Source organism: Tamandua tetradactyla, chromosome 9 (assembly GCF_023851605.1).
Source record: "Tamandua tetradactyla isolate mTamTet1 chromosome 9, mTamTet1.pri, whole genome shotgun sequence".
NCBI classification, from domain to species: Eukaryota; Metazoa; Chordata; class Mammalia; order Pilosa; family Myrmecophagidae; genus Tamandua; species Tamandua tetradactyla.
Window position 1 is genome coordinate 39,052,113 of NC_135335.1, and position 19,462 is coordinate 39,071,574.

General features: G+C 38.7%; 1 protein-coding gene across 6 annotated transcripts in view; it reads right to left on the reverse strand.

Moving 5' to 3' along the window:
- Positions 1-685: 685 nt before the first annotated feature.
- Positions 686-19,462, reverse strand: part of FANCD2 (FA complementation group D2) — a 134,934-nt gene continuing 116,157 nt past the window's right edge. For 5 of the 6 annotated variants that reach the window (XM_077116574.1, XM_077116572.1, XM_077116573.1 and 2 more), the window contains 10 exons: positions 18,889-18,982; positions 18,265-18,387; positions 17,290-17,383; positions 16,520-16,591; positions 15,587-15,625; positions 14,566-14,640; positions 12,331-12,405; positions 4,388-4,534; positions 3,229-3,324; positions 686-1,135 (listed from right to left, as the gene is read on the reverse strand). In XM_077116574.1, coding sequence (XP_076972689.1) covers positions 1,061-1,135; positions 3,229-3,324; positions 4,388-4,534; positions 12,331-12,405; positions 14,566-14,640; positions 15,587-15,625; positions 16,520-16,591; positions 17,290-17,383; positions 18,265-18,387; positions 18,889-18,982 — 890 coding nt within the window. In that variant the 3' untranslated portion in view covers positions 686-1,060. Of the gene's footprint in view, positions 1,136-3,228; positions 3,325-4,387; positions 4,535-12,330; positions 12,406-14,565; positions 14,641-15,586; positions 15,626-16,519; positions 16,592-17,289; positions 17,384-18,264; positions 18,388-18,888; positions 18,983-19,088; positions 19,217-19,462 lie in introns of those variants that run through there. The other variant, XR_013157781.1, reaches the window with a different exon arrangement.

Sequence of the window (19,462 nt, forward strand, 5' to 3'; positions counted from 1 at the left end):
TGAATGGATCAAAAATCTACATGCAAGTCAAGGATTAATTTAAAAACAAACATATATCTTCTCTTCACCAAAACTATAAAACCCTCAAAACCAAAAAAACAAACCTACATAACCAGCTATACCCTAAAAACACTAGAAAGTACAAGGGTAGATATAATTTATTAACATATATTAAACAATATTCACAGCCTGGCAAAAAAGAACTTGGTAGTAGCACTGAAACTAGGCTTTCTGGCAGAAGACAGAGTTTCCCATTTTAGCTAAAGTATACTCCTAAATATTCGATTTCTAATAAACTATAAGTAATTTTGAGGTGTTCTTATAAACAGATTATAGGTATAACTCATAGAATAATGTGGAAATAAACCTTATATAATCACAACATGAGTTTGATAGTGCCTTTTTTTCTCTAATACTAACATGATGACAAAAACAAAAAACAAACAAAACACCCCAAATATTCCTCGTTGACTTCCTTTGGGCATGAACAAAACATTCAAGTCACTACTTCAAAAAGATCACAAAGATCTCATCTCAAATAAAGATGGTCCTAATAATAGAATATATGATTTTAATAGGTAAAACTGATGTGTTAACACCTGTCTCCATTATTTCCCTGAATAAACCCCAATTCAATGCCATCTAATCCTTGAACAGTGATAGGAGGAATGAGATAGCTGAGACAGAACACAAAAGGGAATTTATTTGTAAAACTGGTACAAGTTTAAATTCTAAAATAATTTCAATAGTTTCAAAACTAGCTCCCAAGGCTTAGAATCTTGTATCTCAGGTTCAGCCAAAAAAGTTTTCACTCTGCAGCACAGTGCTGCCATGCGCACCCTAACCAATAAGTAAAGTACAGTGGAATCCTGGGCCAGGGTCTTTGATGGCGTTAAATAATCCATGAAAACCATAATTAAGTTGATTTAATACAGACCTCTCTTTAAAGAGAAAACAGGATGCTTCCAGTTAGAAAGACAGATGGCAGATTTCAAAGCACAAACACAAAATGGCAAGAAGTTGGCAGAGTCATGGAGGTGAAGTCAGCAGTCTCTGAGGTCTAATCAGAGTTGTCATCACTCTCATCACTGTCTTGCTCCTTTTCTCCATCACTTACTGCATCTTCTTCACCACCCTAAAGACAAAGGTTCATTAAGCTCAATATTTTAGATCACTGCTCTGAGTTATTTCAACATAGGATATACAACCATACTAATTATCAACGATAGGTTTTAAACAATTTGTAAAATAAACCAGAGGCTCCCCCATTCTTGACCTCATGACTTCTAAGCCAAGACCATGGAGAGAGGCTATTTATTTTTATTCTAGTAGCATATATATAACCTAAAATATCTGACATTAGTATAGCTACCCCAGCTCTTTCAGTTACTATTTGTATGGTATATTTTTTTCCATTCTTCACTTTCAATCTACTTGTGTCTTTTCTTGTAAACAGCATATAGTTAGGTCATGCTTTTTTAATCTATTCTGCCAATCTCTGCCCTTTGACTGGAGCATTTAATCTATTTACATTCAGAGTAACTACCATTTTCTTCTGCCATTTTGTTATTTGGTCTTTGTTAAGTCTTATACCTTTATCTGTTCCTTAATTCTTTCATTAATGCCTACTTTTTTTATTTTTCAATTTTATTAAGATATATTCACATACCACACAAACCATATAAAGTGTACAATCACTGATTCACAGTATCATCTCATAGTTTTGCATAATCTCCATCATCAAATTTAGAACATTTTCATTACTCCAGAACAGAAAAAAAGAATAAAAAATAAAACCCAAATCCTCTCATCTGCTTTTTCCCCCATTATTGACCCATGGTATTGAATTTGTTACTATTGATGAAAGAATATTAAAATATTACAATTAATTATAGTCCATAGTTTGCAATAACTATGTTTTTTTCCCATATGCCCCTCTATTTTTTTTATTTTTACATTTGCAGTGGTTCATTAATGCCTACTTTTATATTTATTTGGTTTTTTGTATTGTACAGTTTGAGTTCCTTCTCATTTTTTTCTATATATTTTTTCCATTAGGGAAGTTGTAGGTACATAGAAAAATCATGCAGAAAGTATAGAGTACTCATATACCACCTTATTATCAACACTTTGCATTAGCGTGGTACAATTCATGAAAGAGCATTTTTATAATTGTACTATTATCTATAGCCTATCATTTATAATAGGATTCACTGTGTTTGTTTTTTCTTACATGGGCAGGCACTGGGAATCAAACCCGGGTCTCCAGCATGGCAGGCAAGAACTCAGCCTGCTGAGCCACTGTGGCCTGCCATGGTGTTGTTCTGATACTGACTTATGATGCCATTCTACAACTGAACCAAATTTGTATGATTTTTGAATAAGCCATTACCCTCCAGGTCTACTGCATATGTGTGACAGAGGAACACAGCAGGCATTCAATATAGAATCAAATATTTATTAAATGTAAAATGCTAGTGTATCGCAACAGGAATCCAGCATAAAATTCCATCTGGTCTGTAACTAAGTAGGGAGGTTTGCTTAGAAGAAAGTATCAAACTAACAGGATACTGTCTGACTTAAATTTCTATGGAACAAGGTAGAGGTATATTATACAAATAAAACAGAAGGTCCTGTAATAAAAGGATTTTTCTTACTGAATTATATTTCTGCATCAACCTCAAATTGCATTACGGAAAGGCTCCCACAGCAGGGAGCCTGAAATCTTGGCTTCTTAGTATCCATAAATTTTGCGAAATTGTAGCAAACTTTTAAAGTACACATATTTTTCTTTATCTTTCTTTAAATTCTCAAATCTATACCCGGAAAAGAATAAGGACCCTTATTCTATTTTATTCCTCATTGGTGGCAGTTTTTGGCTCTGTGCTTTGGTGAAAGCATTTCTATTTTTATACATTCCATCAAGTTCAAATGGTTTAATTTTTTACTTCTTTTTTCCCCCCAAAATGGTTTCAGATATGAATTCAGGGAAAATAGGAGAATTTTCAACTATAATGTATACTATAACTTGAGATACTCAAAGAGTGATTAAAAGATTGAGTTAGCTACTTTTCTATGTCTCACAGAATTTACATAAGCACAGAAGCTTTTTTGGAGGGAATGGAGATGATTATAAACATAAGCTGAGAAAGTTCTGCATATTCTATCAACTCGGAATAATAAAATGTAACTGCCAAAGCTACACTCTGATGCCTTTTGCAAATATACCTCTTTTTCTTTGCTCTTGGAGACCTGGGATGATGTGTCATCCTCACTCTCATCTGCTGTGCTCTCCTGGGAATTCTGGGACATAATCTCTTCACCCTATATGTGGACCAAGGCAAAAGGTGGGTTATAATGGTCACATTTGGATCCCAAAGAGAAGAAAGGAAGAATAGTACTTCCCATAGAAATGGGAGAGGCAAAGTGTAAAGAAAGGTTTAGTTTTCAGGGAGGACAAAGAAACATACTCTAATCATTCAAACTTGGCCTAACATGTATACAAACTTATGACCCAACTTCTAGAGAAGTGATACTCAATCCAAAGTCTCTAAGATGGCTATGGCACTGATTCAGTTCTCCAAAAGGGCCTTCTTTGTGTACTCATATCATAGACTTTATAAGGCCAGATTGTATTGGTGATTTTTGGGTTAATGTTGGATCTAGTTCTAAAATTTCCCAAATACCTTAGGGTATAAGAATACCAACACACCACCCACGCATGGCTATAGAGAGGCTACTTGGCTCTACCATTTACTTTCTGAATGATTTAGAAAAGTTACTTAATGTCTCTAAGCTTCAATTTTCTCACGGAAACAACAGTATATACTTCATAAGACTGATGTAAAGGAAGAAAGCTAATTCTCTATGCTGCTTTTCTTCCATATATATTTTAAGCATGAATGAGAAGGGCTTGGACCCTCTTGGAAAAACATTATTAACTCCAAAGCAGTAGGAACAACATAAGATTTCAGCCTTATGTCAGTCAACTGAAAGACCTCAGAAACGTTCATTTGTTGAAATTAGCCAGAGAATAATTTCAAGAATAAGACAGACCAGTTTTCTATGTTTGTTTATACAGAAAAAACTGCTATTATAAATCTACCTTCAGCAGGGCTTGACAGCAACCCTCTGGCTATGAAGGGTGTTATGACTGATCTGGCGCCTCTATCTGTAAGGCCCTCTTTATTTCAATGGCATGCTTTGGCACCCTCGCTGCCTAGGATGAGGGATGCAGCCTATGGTAAGGACCTATAATCAGTGTGTCCCAACTTTAAGAGCTAAATGGCCAGAGATGTTATCTTAGCTCACCTAAGCAATCTCTTACACACATTCCATGCTCTTACAAAGAATGATAGGCATTATCACTGGTTCGGTCCAAGCTTACCTGTAAGTCCCGATTTTTGAGATTGCCCAGCCAGAAAGCCTCCCGGCAGTTGTTGAGGATAAGCATGGCTTTCACTCTGCAAACCAGCAGCTCCAGGGTCTTTTTGAGCAAAGGAACATGCTTGGTGAGTCTCATGTCCTGGTGAATCTGAGTGGAAACAAATGAATCAAGCTCATCTAGGTTTGTCATCATGCTTTTATATTTCCTATACAGAAATGTCTGAGTTCCTGACACCCTGAACATTAAGCCTTTACCCACAAAGATGGCTCTTATTTAAAAAATGGAAAATAAGTATTGGCAAGGATTGGAGAAACAGGAACACTCGTACATTACTGATAGGAATATAAAATGGTGCAGTTGCTATGGAAAACAGTTTGGTGGTTCCTCAAAATGTTAAAACATAGGATTGTTCTGAATTGATGCAAATATTCTGAGAAATGATGAATATGCAAAAAATAAAAATAAAAAAATAAAAAACAAAACATTGAATTGCCATGTGACCCAGCAATTTCATACCAGGTATAGACCCAAAAGAACTGAAAGCAGAGACTCAAAAGTACTTGTACACCAATGTCCATAGCAGCATTATTCACAATAGCCAAAAGGTGGCAGCAACTCAAATACCCATCAACAGATGAACGAATAAACAAAATGTGGCATATCCATCCATGCAAAGGAATACCAGTCAGTCATCAAAAGAAATTAAGTTCTGATACATGCTACAACATGAATGAATCTTAAAAGCATCATGCTAAGTGAAATAAATAGGCAAAAGACAAAAGGACAACTATTTATGATTCAACTTACGTGAAATATCTAGAATAAGCATATTCACAGAAACAAAGTAGATTAGAGGTTACAAGGGACTTGAGGTGTGGAGTATGGGATGTTATTGTTTAATGGATGCAAAGTTTCTGTTTTGGGTGATAAAGTTTTAGTAATGAATGGTAGTAATGATATCACAACATTATGAATATAACTAATGTTACTGAATCATAAATTTAAAAAAACAGCTAAAATGGCAAATTTAGGTGAAAGAAATATATATCCACAATAATTTCTTTAAAAAGAGGATAAGCCCTGCCAGTATGGGCCAGAGACATGTTCCATCAACCTGCAGTAGTCTGGCATAGTACTCCAAGGAGATGGTAGCTGTCCTTCAAGCTAAAAAAATTTTAAAAACCTAGACATACTACCAATATCTTCCTCTAACTTCCTCTTCATAAGCTCTTTTTTTTCTTTTGTATGTTGTGTGGTAGGGGTCACATTTCACACTTTTCCATGTGAATTTTCCATTATCACGGCACCATTTCATTGAAAAAAAAATTTTTTTTGGAGTGCATGGGCCAGTAAACACATCCTCTTCTTGACCGTGAATTTGCCGAAAATATTCTTGAATATGTTTATGCTGATATTAAACAACAGAGAGTAGCCTGTTTAGTTCAGAAAGTCTTTAAATTCCATTGTTCAGTATTTTCTAAACTTAGAACTAGGGAAAGAAGTGAGCAAGAGGAACTGGATAGAAGGATCATTTCATCTGCTCGTGACTGCAGAACCTATAGTTTTATGTTCCTTCAGACACGACAAAGACTTTTTCTTTCTCTCAAGCTGCCAGTCTCACCCCTCATGTGCCCCTAACTGCTCCCTTGTCCTGACTACCTTGAAACCAATCTTGCAACTGTGGGACTGCAGAGAAAAACAACTCTACAGTAAAAAAAGGAGAAAAAAAGGATAACTTCAGATCCTAACTATTCTAAACATCAAACGTGCCTCTAGCCTCCCCTTCCCTCTCTTTTTCCCCTGGCTACCCAGGCACCTGAGAGGCCCTAAATGGGTAATATTCCTTGTTTCCCTGTGCCTCTCTCCCAGCCCTTACAGGTTCCATAATAAATTACTGCAAGGGAAAACATTCTAAATAAAGTAGCTAAATCCATCACCCCTCTCAGGGATCAACTCCCCTTATTCTTTTCTTCTAATCCACTACCAGCCCTTAATAAATTGGTTGTCCTTTGTTTAAACAGTCGAGCTTTCCTCTCTCTTCCCTGCTGTAACAGTCCTCTGAATAAAGTCATCCTTGCCTCTTTAACATCTGGGGCAGTTTTTTTCTTTGACAGACAAAAGTGACAATGGATTATTAATTGTAAAGTTTCAAGTGGGAAGCAGATCAAGATGACAGAATCAGAAGCTTCAGGGTTCTATGAACCAACAGAAGCTTTGAAAACCACCAAAAACTGACAGAAACATCTTTCTCAAAGCTCCAAAGACAGTTAATGGACTGCAATAACAGTACAAGTGCCAAACCAAGAAAAAGGCATCTTAATATCTGGTTCCACTGAGCTGGCCCACACTTCCCGTGCAGATCTCCGATCTTGGTTCTATAGGGAGGAATAACATTCACGCATACACTGGGGGCATGTATATCTGGCTCAGTCTTTCTGGTAGTGACCTGCGGGACTTGCCATCCCAGAACTTGCCCTGCATGTAGAAGGCGGATCACAGAGCTCTCCTACAGAATGCTATGGGACAGGTCAAAAACCTATTAAGATGGTGGCTTAACAACGTGCTCGTTTTAGTTCGTCCTCCAGAACAACTACTAAATAACCAGAAACAGTACAGAACAGCTCCTGGGGCCACGTCAGTGACCAGACACACAGCGTACCCCAGTCTGGACCAGCTGCAAGCACCCCCCCCCCAACCATGAGTTCCTAAAGCTCGGCAGCCAGCACCCCTCCCCCACAGGCCGCTTCCCAGAGGGGAAAGGAAAGGACTTTACCAGCAGCAGGGACTGGGCACAATCAAATGCCAATTATGGAACTAATTAACAAATTCTGACTACTAAAAATAGGCCCCCAGCTTAGGTGAACCTGATCAAAGCGGAGGTTGCTCATTTTTGCCCTGGCGCCAAGGGGGCAAGACTGACAGAAAAAGGGGAAAAAAAGAAGGAAACAGAGGTTTTTGTGGCTGTGTATCTACAAAGGCTTGACTGCCTCTGGATACGGCAGCAGGACTTTTCAGGCTGCAACTGCCCCAGGCATAGGCAGAAGTGAGCTCTTTTGGGGGCTTGTCTGGGCCCTGTGCCCTCCCCAGGGGAGGGGTGAAGCCCAACTCAGGTGGAATTCCTCCATCAAGGAATTCAAACACCAGGGCTTGGTAATTTGAAGCCATTAAAACCAGCCTACAACCTCTCCTCTGTCTCCACCACTCCCCCAGCAGGGAGAGTCTGCCAAAGTTAAAGGTACCGCATCATCTTATGCTGGTGGGACCTGCAGTCAGACAAGCGCCACACACAGGGCAGGATAAGAAAAACAGAGTCCAGAGATTTCACAGGAAAGTCTTTCAACCTGCTGGGTCTCACCCTCAGGGAAAACCGACGCAGGTGACTCTTTCCTCCTGATAGGAGGCCAGTTTGGTCTGGGAAAATCTGGCTGGGGTCTATAATATCTAAGTAGACCCTCTTAAGTGTGTGTGTGTGTGGGGGAAGGCACCACACAAGCAGGGTAAGAAACAAGAAAACAAGAACTGAAAAATTCTCCTCTGTTAAACAAAACTTAAGCTAAAGGTCCAGATAAAGCTGAACGGAATGTCAAAGAACAGATAGACAACAAATTCATCCAGCAAGAAAACCCAAGATAAAAGAAGTGAAAGCAATCTCCAGAATAAACTAATTAAGGTAATTAAATGCATATATGCCAGCAAAAAATAACAAATCACACTAGGAAAATTGAAGATATGGCCCAGTCAAAGGAACAAACCAACAATTCAAATGACATACAGGAGCTGAAACAATTAATTCAGAATGTACGAACAGACATGGAAAATCTCATCAAAAACCAAATCAATGAATTGAGGGAGGATATAAAGAAGGCAAGGAAAGAACAAAGAGAAGAAACTGAAAGTCTGAAAAAACAAATCACAGAACTTACGGGAATGAAAGACAGTAGAAGAGATGAAAAAAACAATGGAAACCTACAATGGTAGATTTCGAGAGATAGAACATAGGATTTCTAAACTGGAGGATGGAACATCTGAAATCCGACAAGAAACAGAAACTATAGGAAAAAAAAGGGAAAAATATGAGCAGGGACTCAGGGAATTGAAAGACAATATGAAGCAAACGAATATACGTGTTGTGGGTGTCCCAGAAGGAGAAGAGAAGGGAAAAGGAGGAGAAAAACTAATGGAGGAAATTATCACTGAAAATTTCCCAACTCTTATGAAAGACTTAAAATTACAGATCCAAGAAGTGCAGCGTACCCCAAAGAGAATAGATCCAAATAGACATACTCCAAGACATTTAATAATCAGAATGTCAGAGGTCAAAGAGAAAGAGAGGATCTTGAAAGCAGCAAGAGAAAAGCAATCCATCACACACAAGGGAAGCCCAATAGACTATGCGCAGATCTCTCAGCAGAAACCATGGAGGTGAGAAGACAGTGGGATAATATATTTACATTATTAAAAGAGAAAAACTGCCAACCAAGAATTCTATATCCAGCAAAAATGTCCTTCAAAAATGAGGGCGAAATTAAAACATTTTCAGACAAAAAATCACTGAGAGGATTTGTGACCAAGAGACCAGCTCTGCAAGAAATACTAAAGGGAACACTAGAGACAGATACAAAGACAGAAGAGAGAGGTGTGGAGAAGAGTGTAGAAAGGAAGACTATGAGTAAAGGTAAAAAGAAGGAAAATTAGATGTGACATATAAAATCCAGAAGGCAAAATAGCAGAAGAAAGTACTACCCATGCAGTAATAACACTGAATGTTAATGGATTAAACTCTCCAAGCAAAAGACATAGTCTGGCAGAATGGATTAAAAAACAGCACCCATCTATATGCTGTCTCTACTCAAAGGAAACGAGGCCAAGGACACAAATGGACATTTACACACAAATGTTTATAGCAGCATTATTAACAATTACCAAGAGATGGAAACAGCCAAAATGTCCATCAACAGACTGTTGACTAAACAAACTGTGACATTTACATAAGATGGAATATTATGCAGCTGTAAGACAGAATAAAGTTATGAAGTATGTAACAACATGAATGGACCTTAAGGACACTATGCTGAGTGTGATTAGCCAGAAACAAAAGGACAAATACTGTATGGTCTCACTGATATTACTGACATTAGTGAATAAACTTGGAATATTTCCTTGGTAACAGAGACCATCAGGAGATAGAAATAGGATGAGATATTGGGTAATTGGAGCTGAAGGGATACAGATTGGGCAACAGGACTGAATATAAAATCTCAGATATGGACAGCACAATACTACCTAACTGTAATGTAATTATGTTAAAACACTGAATGAAGCTGCACGTGAGAATGATAGAGGGAGGAGGGCTGGGGACATAAATGAAATCAGAAAGAAAGATAGATGGTAAAGATCGAGATGGTATAATCTAGGAATGCCTAGAGTGTATAATAATAGTGAAATGTACAATGTACAAATTTTAAAAATGTTTTTGCATGAGGAAGAACAAAGGAATGTCATTATTGCAAGGTGCTGAAAACAGATGATAATTAATACTTTTAAATGTCACCTTATGTGTGAGACTAAAGCAAAAAATTATTTGTTACAAAATTTATATCTTGACTAGAGCATTTCCTAATATAACTCATGTAGATCGTTTGATTGAATGTCGTAAGTACTTGGAATCTCAGGTAGGACATGAGATTTTGTTGGTTTGTCCAGAGTGATGCCCCGATGAATCCCAGAGTGATTCGATCAGTGAATGGAAAAGTATTTGCAAGCACCCTTCGGGGAATGATGAGAGTGGGGAGAAATTCAACTTCCCCAAGTTGAATTCTTGATATTCTCACAAGCAGTGTGGACAACCAAACCTATAGGCTGAGCCCCCAGTCTTGGGGTTTGTTCACATGAAACTTAACCCCACAAAGGATAGGTCAAGTCTACTTAAAATTTAGGCCTAAGAGTCACCCCCAAGATAGCCTCTTTTGTTGCTCAAATGTGGCCTCTCTCTCCAGCCAACATGACGAGCAGTTTCACCACCCTCCCCCTCTCTGCGTGGGACATGACGCCCAGGGATGTGGACCTTCCTGGCAACGTGGGACAGAGATCCTGGAATGAGCTGAGACTTAGCATCAAGGGACTGAGAAAAACCCTAGAATGAGCTGAGAATTAACATCAAGGGATTGAGAGAACCTTCTCGACCAAAAGGGGAAGAGTGAAATGAGACTAGTGTCAATGGCTGAGAGATTCCAAACAGAGTTGAGAGGTTATCCTGGAGGTTATTCTTATGCATTAAGTAGATATCACCTTGTTGTTCAAGATGTAGCAGGGAGGCTGGAGGGAACTGCCTGAAAATGTAGAGCTGTGTTCCAGTAGCCATGTTTCTTGATGATGATTGAAAAATGATATAACTTTCACAATGAGACTCTGTGAATATGAAAAACTCGTGTCTGATGCTCCTTTTAGCTACTATATCAACAGAAGAGTAGAACATATGGAGTAAAAATAAATAATAGGGGGAACAAATGTTAAAATAAATTTAGTTTGAAATGCTAGTGGTAAATGAAAGCGAGGGATAAGGGGTATGGTATGTATAATCTTTTTTTTTCTCTGTTATCGTTTTATTTCTTTTTCTGTTGTCTTTTTCTTTTTCTAAATCGATGCAAATGTTCTAAGAAATGATGAATATGCAACTATGTGATGATATTAAGAATTACTGATTGTATATGTAGAATGGAATGATATCTTAATGTTTTGTTAATTTTTTTTTAATTAATAAAAAGTTAAAAAAAAAAAAAGAATGGTATGGGACAGCAGTCAAGTCATGGCTGCCTGGGGCTAGAGATTGCTGGCTGTTGGACATACAGTACAGTGCCCAGGACTGTGAGGAAACTGTTTCCTTGGTAAGGTGGGACATGTATATTGTATGAAGGTAGGAATTCCTAGGGCTGCATGCATGCCCAAAACAAGACACATGTGCAGAATGGACCAGGGAAGTCCATACACTTTGGCCTTTAGCTTCTCTCTAAACTTATTATATGGACATACTCTGGAGAGCATTCACACAGGTCAATCTGCAGAGTGGAAAAGATGTTTTTTTTTTAATCTTTTTCTTTTAGCTCCTGGCATTCAAGGAGAGCTCTGTCATAACACGAGCTGGATATAAGTGTAAGGAACAGATGCCTCAGTGTCTAAATTTCAGCATAACACATTAAAATATCAAAATGTCCAGATGTCAACAAAGATTACAAAACATACAAAGAAACTGGAAACAATGACACAGACAAAGGAGATTAAAAGATTAGAAACCATTAATGAGAAGGATTAGACCTGGGATATTCCAGACAAAGACTTTAAAAAACGGACCTTCATATGCACAAAGAGCTAAACGAAATCAGGAAAAGAATAGATGAACACAAAGAGAAATTATGAAAACTCATGGAAATTATGAAAAGGAACCAAACCAAGCTAAAGAGCACAGTAACAGCAATTACAAATTCCCTAAAGGGGGTCAATAGCAGATTGGAGCTGATAGAAGTTTCAGCTAGACAAGTACTTTAATGTTAAAAAGTTCTCACAAGAGACAGATGTGTTTCTGACAAGTAGTTAAGTTAAATAGCACTAAAAAGAACTCCTTTCAGAACCACTTCTTGTCTCTAGCAGAGTTATTCTTACATAATATTCCTCCACCCAGAGTACTTTATAGCAGTAATACATCTTACCAATGAAGAGGTCCAAAAGGAAAGAGGACTATGGCATTTGAGCCAAATTATAGATGCTGAAATTTCCTTCTAGATGTCTACTCGGTCTCAGTCAACATTGAAGAATCTGACCACTCTAAATGAACTACCTTTGGACAGATTCATCCCCAGATATATAGAATCAAGAAGGGTAATAAAGGAAAGAGTAATTGGAGAACAAGTAAACAATAGGGTTGGTGCAAGACCTGTTTTCCCTCTTACCTTGGAATGCCCACACAGGTGATGAAGTAGCCTAGTGTCCAACTGGAAGGTTTCCAGTAAGCTCAGAACATCTTCCTATAATCAACACAATTCATTAATGTCATATGAAATGCTTTCATTTCATTTTAGATATATGATATCCTTGTAACCAAGGGCTTCAAAGAGGATAAATTCAGCAGATTCTAGCCATATATTAACCATCTCAATCTGGCTCTCACATAGAAGGAATGCTGTCATTCTCAACTTTTCCTCTTTTCTTCATTTACAGTGAAAAAATGTAAACCTGAGAGTTAAAAGATAATGTAGTTTTACATGCCTCAGTTTTCCCAATTGCAATATTAGGACAAAATTCTCCTATTTCCTTTTCTCTCTCTGGGTTATAAGGGACCAATCAAGTGTTGTGAGACTGTTTCACAGAATTTAATTGCTAAATATGTATAAGAAATCATCAGCAGTACCCCATATAGGAACTGTTTAAAAAGTTGAAAAGGGGATCAGACTTCAACTAGAGATACAAAGGAAGCTGATCTGGATAGGACTAAGGTAGATCAGAATACAAGGTAAAGGATCATATCAACCATATTTTAAAACGTCAACTTCTGTGTGAGACCAAAGGGAGAGATGTACAGTTGGTGCAAAATTTGTATTTTGGATAGCGCATTACCTGATTTAACTTGTATGGTCAGTTCAGCTGAACACCATAAGTACATGGACTCTTGATTAGGGCATGAGATATTGTTGGTTTGTCCAGGTTAGTGTGATGTCCCAATATATCCCAGAGTAATGTGGGCAGTGACTAAAGAAGTATTTGAAAAGTCCCCTTGGGGGACTGGGGAGAAAGGAGGAAGTATTCTACTTTCCCACATCAGAAAGGAGAATTTCTGATATTCTTGCAAGCAGTGGGGACAACCAAATCAATAGGCCAAGCTCTTGATCTTGGGGTTTGTCCCTATGAAATTTATTCCTGCAAAGGACAGGCTAAGCCTACTTAAAATTTGCTTTAGAGTCACCCCTAGAGAACCTCTTTTGTTAGTCAGACGTTGCCTTCTAAGCCAACTTGGCCGGTGAACTCCACGCCCTCTGCTCTATATGAGACATAACTCAAGGGTGTAGATATCCCTGGCAATATGGGACAGAACTCTATGAATGAGCTTGTTACCCAGCATCACGGGATTGAGAAAGCCTTCTTGACAAAAGAGGGAAGAGAGAAATGAGATAAAATAAAGTTTCAGTGGCTGAGAGATTTCAAACAGAGTTGAGAGGTTATCCTGGAGGTTATTCCTATGCATTACATATGTATCTTTTTAGTTTATGGTGTATTGGAGTAGCTGGAAGGGAGTACCTGAAACTGCTGAGCTGTGTTCCAATAGTCTTGATTCTTGAAGATGATTGTAAAACAATATAACTTTTATAATGTGACTGTGAGTGTGAAAACCTTGTGTCTGATGCTCATTTTATCCAGTGGACAGTCAGATGAGTAAAAAAATATGGATAATAAATAAATAGTAGGAGGGATAAGGGGTAGGATAAATTGGGTAGATTGAAATACTAGTGGTCAATGAGAAGGAGGTATAAGAGGCATGGGCTGTATGAATTTTTTCTTTTTATTTCTTTTTCTGGAGTGATACAGACATTCTAAAAATGATCATGGTGACAAATACACAACTATGTGATTATATTGTGAGCCACTGATTATACTCCATGTATGGACTGTTTGTGTGAAGATTTGTCAATAAAAATATTAAGAAAAAAAAAAAAGAAATCATCAACTCTGTTTCCATCCCATCTCACTATTCCAGCCCTGGGGTCCCACCTGGCTAAGAAACTCACAAGTTTCCATAATAACAGCTAAGACTTTTATGGTACAAATTAGTTCAGTCTTTTTTGTTTTGTTTTGTTTTGTTTTATTCCTGAGAGTAGACTAAGAGAAATACAAAGTTATGAATAAGCAAATGACACACTGATACATGAGGCCATCGGAGTGTAGCAGCACAATAAAGTCTAGCTAAAACTAACAACCACACTCAGACTGGGAGTAGATAAAGGAAGAGTAGATCTAAGTTGAGACCACTTTGGAATACTAGGTTCCATTTGAACACCTCTGGCTATAGCTCAAGTGGATGAGAGATGTCCGAGTAGAACTGTGGCCCAGAACCTGAGGCAAGGGGACAGCTCGCAGGCCAGCCCAGGGTTCGCCACGGACACATTTGCTAGGCAACTGCTCTCAGCTCTTACCCGGTGTTTTCTAAAGCTGAAGTCCAGGAGCGGCATACACTGCTTCAGAAATGTTTCCACAAACTGACGCCCATACTGAAGAAGAGAGGAGACACACTGTTTATCTCTAGCTGAGCTTTATCAACACAGAATCACCCAGCGCAGGAGATTTATTTATTTATTATTATTTTTTTTACATGGGCAGGCACCGGGAAACGAACCCGGGTCCTCGGGCTTGGCAGGCAAGCATTCTTACCTGCTGAGCCACCGTGGCCCGCCCGAGATTTATTTTTATATATAAACAATAAATTGTGAAGGATCCAAAAGACTAATATGGAGAAAGTAACTTAATGCAAAAACCAAATGGGCCTGCTAATGAAGCCCCAGAATTAGGCAGATTTACCTACCTCAGACACAGCTAATGGACAGGGGCTAACCTGCTCAGCTTAAGAGTGAGAGAGAAGGCAACTCCAGCTCCTCAAGGACAACTTACTCCCAAGAAGGAATAGGTAAAGAGGAAGAGAGAGGCCAAGAGATAGCAATAATGGGGCATCATCTACTTGGAAGGAAACATCAGGGGTAGGGAAGAAGCATTCTTCCCTAACAGTCCCTATCTCTTAACTAGTTGGGTTTACCATCAAATCTAGAACTAAGTGGGGCAATCCCCATGGAAAAAAAGCTTAGCACTATCAGGATATTGACTCCCACATTTAGAAGCTGCCCACAGGCTTTAAAAAGAATGACTATTCATTCTTCCTTCTTCCCTGGGAAGGAACAGCAGGGAGGAGGATTACTGCCTTAAAGCCATTCCTCCTAGTTCTAAAGACATTGATCAAAAGTTTCAAACTCACAGAAAAATTGGCTTCTTCAGTCCTCCAGTTTGTGTGGGAAAACATATCCATTGCCTTCCCTAAATTACTACCTGTAAGTACCAATGATGGAGACTCTGCAAGGTATTAAGCAGTTCATTTCAGCTGAGGCTCTCTCCTATCGAGATCCACAGGAAGAACAAACAAGAAAGTGGACCCAGTAAATCTCTCACCTTCAAACATACATGCAGAACAGGCCGACTATCAAACACCTGGAGACATGAAAAACAAGAAACCAAGCTAAGGTCTGCTCTTTTGAGCACCCCAGCTTCTTTTTCCTTGCAAAGCACAGGTCTGGGTACTGTAGAGAATTCTAAAATGAAGAAGGCAGACATTATCCCTGCTCTTAAAGAAGCTGAATCTGGTGGAGGAGAGAGATGTTAACAGTTAAATTAATTACAAAGCTGAAAAAAATTTTCACTGTACCTGAAGTTCAAGTAAAGGAAGAAGGGAGCAAAGAGGAAGAAGAATTGATTACAACTGGAGATGTTGAGAAGATGCCATTGTAGGGATCCAAAACCTTGATCAAGAATGAGTAGATAATGATCATGATGATGAATATACAACTATGTGATGATATTGTGAGTTACTGATTATATAACAAGAACGGAATGATCATATGGTAAGAATGTTTGTGTTTGCATGTGGTTATGTGTCATAAATAAAAAATAAAAATTAAAAAAAATGAGTGGATAAGAGAGGTGGCAAGAAGAGAATGACATTCTAGACTGGGGCAAAAGCCTAAGCAAAACCATGGAGTGGGTGAGAGTACATAGTGTATCTGAGGAATAACGAAGGCATTCATTCAGGGTTGGGAGAGGGGGATAGTGGGGAGCATGCTCAGATCACAGAGGATCCCCAAGGCAAGGTGAGAGAATGTGGGGGAATGATACATGGAAGCAGCCGTTCAATAAGTATGTGGAACAGGAGAGAGGGAAGAAGGAAGGGAAGGAGAAAGACACTGCTTAGGGAGAGAAGAAGGGATTATCTAGGATGGGTTATGGGGACAAGAAAAGAAGAAGGAAAGGTGGGTGGATGGGTGGGAAGAAAGAGTCAGTTTTAGATCCCAGGACCAGTGAGATGGGACAAGAAGCTTCCATACTCACCTTTATCAGGTTGATGAGGATACTGAAGTCTCGAACAGCCATATTCCAGTGGAGGAGCTTCTCTTCATGAACCTGAGGCAGCCAAATACACAGGCACCCCTGAATCATAGCCAAATACTCCTCATATTGTATTTCTACTAATTAAATAGTTTTTTAATTACATAGCTCTTTAGAGATCTAAGCCAATTATCCTTTCAAAGAGATGTGGCAACCTGGGTACCCATAAGGTGACTCTGAGGACCATGCATGTGTGGGATCAGTAGAGTACCTTATAGAGAGAGACTTTTGAAAAAGATTATTCCTCTTCACTAATTCCAAGTAGGTAAAAGCTTCTATTACATACCCACTAGTCATTAGATCTCTGAGGCTTCTCTGATTCCCTATGCTAGCCCTTGTTCTCAATAGCCTAGCTCACTTCTGGTCAGCAGGTGGTCAATACCCAGCCCCAGAGCATCTCAAGCAGGCTTCCTCACTCAGACCAGCTCACAAATGGCCAACTGTTAGGCATGTCAGGCTGCAACCAAAGATATTTTTCCCACAGCGGGAGCAGTCCAAGCTTTACCCTATGCAGAATCCAGAGAAAATAGAGCCAAATCCTTTCCTCAAACTACAGGGAAGGGAAATTAAACCAGGAGCTTGTTGAAAAAATCCTAAATTCCAATAACTCAAAAGAAACAGCTTAGGAGAAACCCTGGACCTAAGAAATAGCAGAATGGGCATCTTCCAAATAATCCAGAGTCTACTTCCTGAGGTGGTAATATCTGACCCACCTTCTGTGAGTCTGCTGCTGTGCCAGCCTGAAGACCTTTCACTGTCTTCTCAAGTTCAGCCATCATCACATGGAAGAAAATGACAAATGTATGCCTAGAAGAGGGGGGAAGCAGTTATGGGGGTGTGTACCCACATAACGATAAACTGGTTAGTGATAACTTCCTGGGAAGAAGCCAGGGAACCAAAAGTAATTTCCTTCCCCACCTCTCTGAGTGTACTTGCACTAGGGTCTACTGTAAGGGGATCAGGGAGTAGAAGAGATTCAGAAATTTCAGAAATGAGCCCAAGAAGATGGTCTGTGAAACAACAGAATTAACCTTATGAAGAAAGCATACAAAGAACAGTGAAGTGGTGGTGAGATCTGAGTGAGCCCTAAGTCCATGTTTCTTTCATTGCCTGTGTAAGCCTGGGCAAGCTACCTCTCTGACAGTCATTTTTCCTCATCAGTAAAATAGGGGTAATGATACCTTCCTGAGGGATCAAATGAGATAAGGAATGTGAAAGTGCTTTATAAATTATAAAAGTGTAATTATAAGTGTAATTATAAAAGTGTAAGATAATTACTGATACTATGAGACACAAAACCTACTATGAGAAATACATGATAAATTACAACTACCACCTTGTTTTTCAAAGGTCATTAAATACGTGGGTAATGGCCTCAAGTTTAAAGAATGATAGTAGTGAGAGAAGTTTGGTGACTAGAAGTTAACTGCCTTCAAAGACTCTAATACTGAAAACTCATTCCTCAACAAGGTCCTCTCATGTGAGTTGGCCAACAGCCCCTTGGAAAGAGTGCATAGTAGGCATTCAATGAATATGAGTTGAATGAAATGATTTTAACATCTGAGGAGACCTCATGGTATCTCACAGAATATCAGAATTAGATGAGGATTAAAGTAGTTATTTGGATTCTCACACTAGACAATGTGAGTCTATCTTAGGGAAAGATCTGGAGGACAGAATTCTCTTACCTGGTCAGTGTGGGAAATGTAGAGGAAGATGCATCTTTAGGAGAATTTATCAGTTCTGGGACACCAATACCCGCAATCTCCTCTATGGCCTTCAGAACACTGTCTGTGTGCTCCAGGTAGATGCTGTATCGACAGTCATAAGAAAATGGACACAATGCAGGATTCCCTAAGTCAAGATTTCTTTCTTGAGATGTATGTTCCCAGGCATTAGATTTTAAAATTCCTTGGCTTATTTTCAATAAAACAAGGATTCCAAACAGAGTCAGGAGGAAAAGTAAATGATTTCTTAATTGGAAAAATAGTTACGACACCTTGGAGGTGATGGATATGTCTTGGAATGGAAGGCAATAAATAAGTATTTGATTCACTGATTAAAAGGTAGGCTACAACCACAGACTCTACTTCCTCTATAATTTGATTTAATAAAAAGGAATAATTGACAGTAAAAACAAAACTAGAGGATCTTAACAGCCACATATTCCAAATGCTGTTCATTTCAAATCTACTTCATTACATTCAAGTTGCCCCTAACCCAGGTCATTAGATCTTGGTTAGAGGAATCCTTCAGAAGCAAAATGGAAAAAAAAGGGTATTTGGCTTCTGGGAAAAAAACAAATATCTTACCATAGCAAAGAATGGAGTTGGTCATTACAGATGTTACTCTTCTCTTTCTCCCCATTTGGCCACACCCGACAGAGGAACTGCCGGGCCAGGGAAGCTGTTGGAGAAACAAGAGAACTCATGTATGTGAAATGTACTCTACTCTCGTCTTTCAGGCCTTTGTGGATGACTATTGATCAAAAGGATTACATTTTTAAACTCACTTTGATGTTTCTGGTCTAACAATTTTTTAAAAAGCTATCATGTGTTCCTGTTTCACTGGCCCTTCTGCCAGAAATAAATCCATCTAAGACCCAATGAATACGACCCCTTCATCCTGTCCTGTAACACACTAAAACAAACACACACACACAGAAAAGGAATGTTGTTAAACAGCGGAAAGCCAATCCTGTTCCAGGTGGAGAGGCCAATAATCAGTGGCCACCTCATAGAGACAAAAGTCTTCCCTTATAATCAGTAGGGAATAATAAAGGTTTCCTTAACATTTTCTTCTTGTTTTCTGTTTGTGTTGCCAGCTAGTATATATAATCAGTAAGTTGCATTCCAAAAGCTGCAACAAAAGATGACTAAAGGAAAA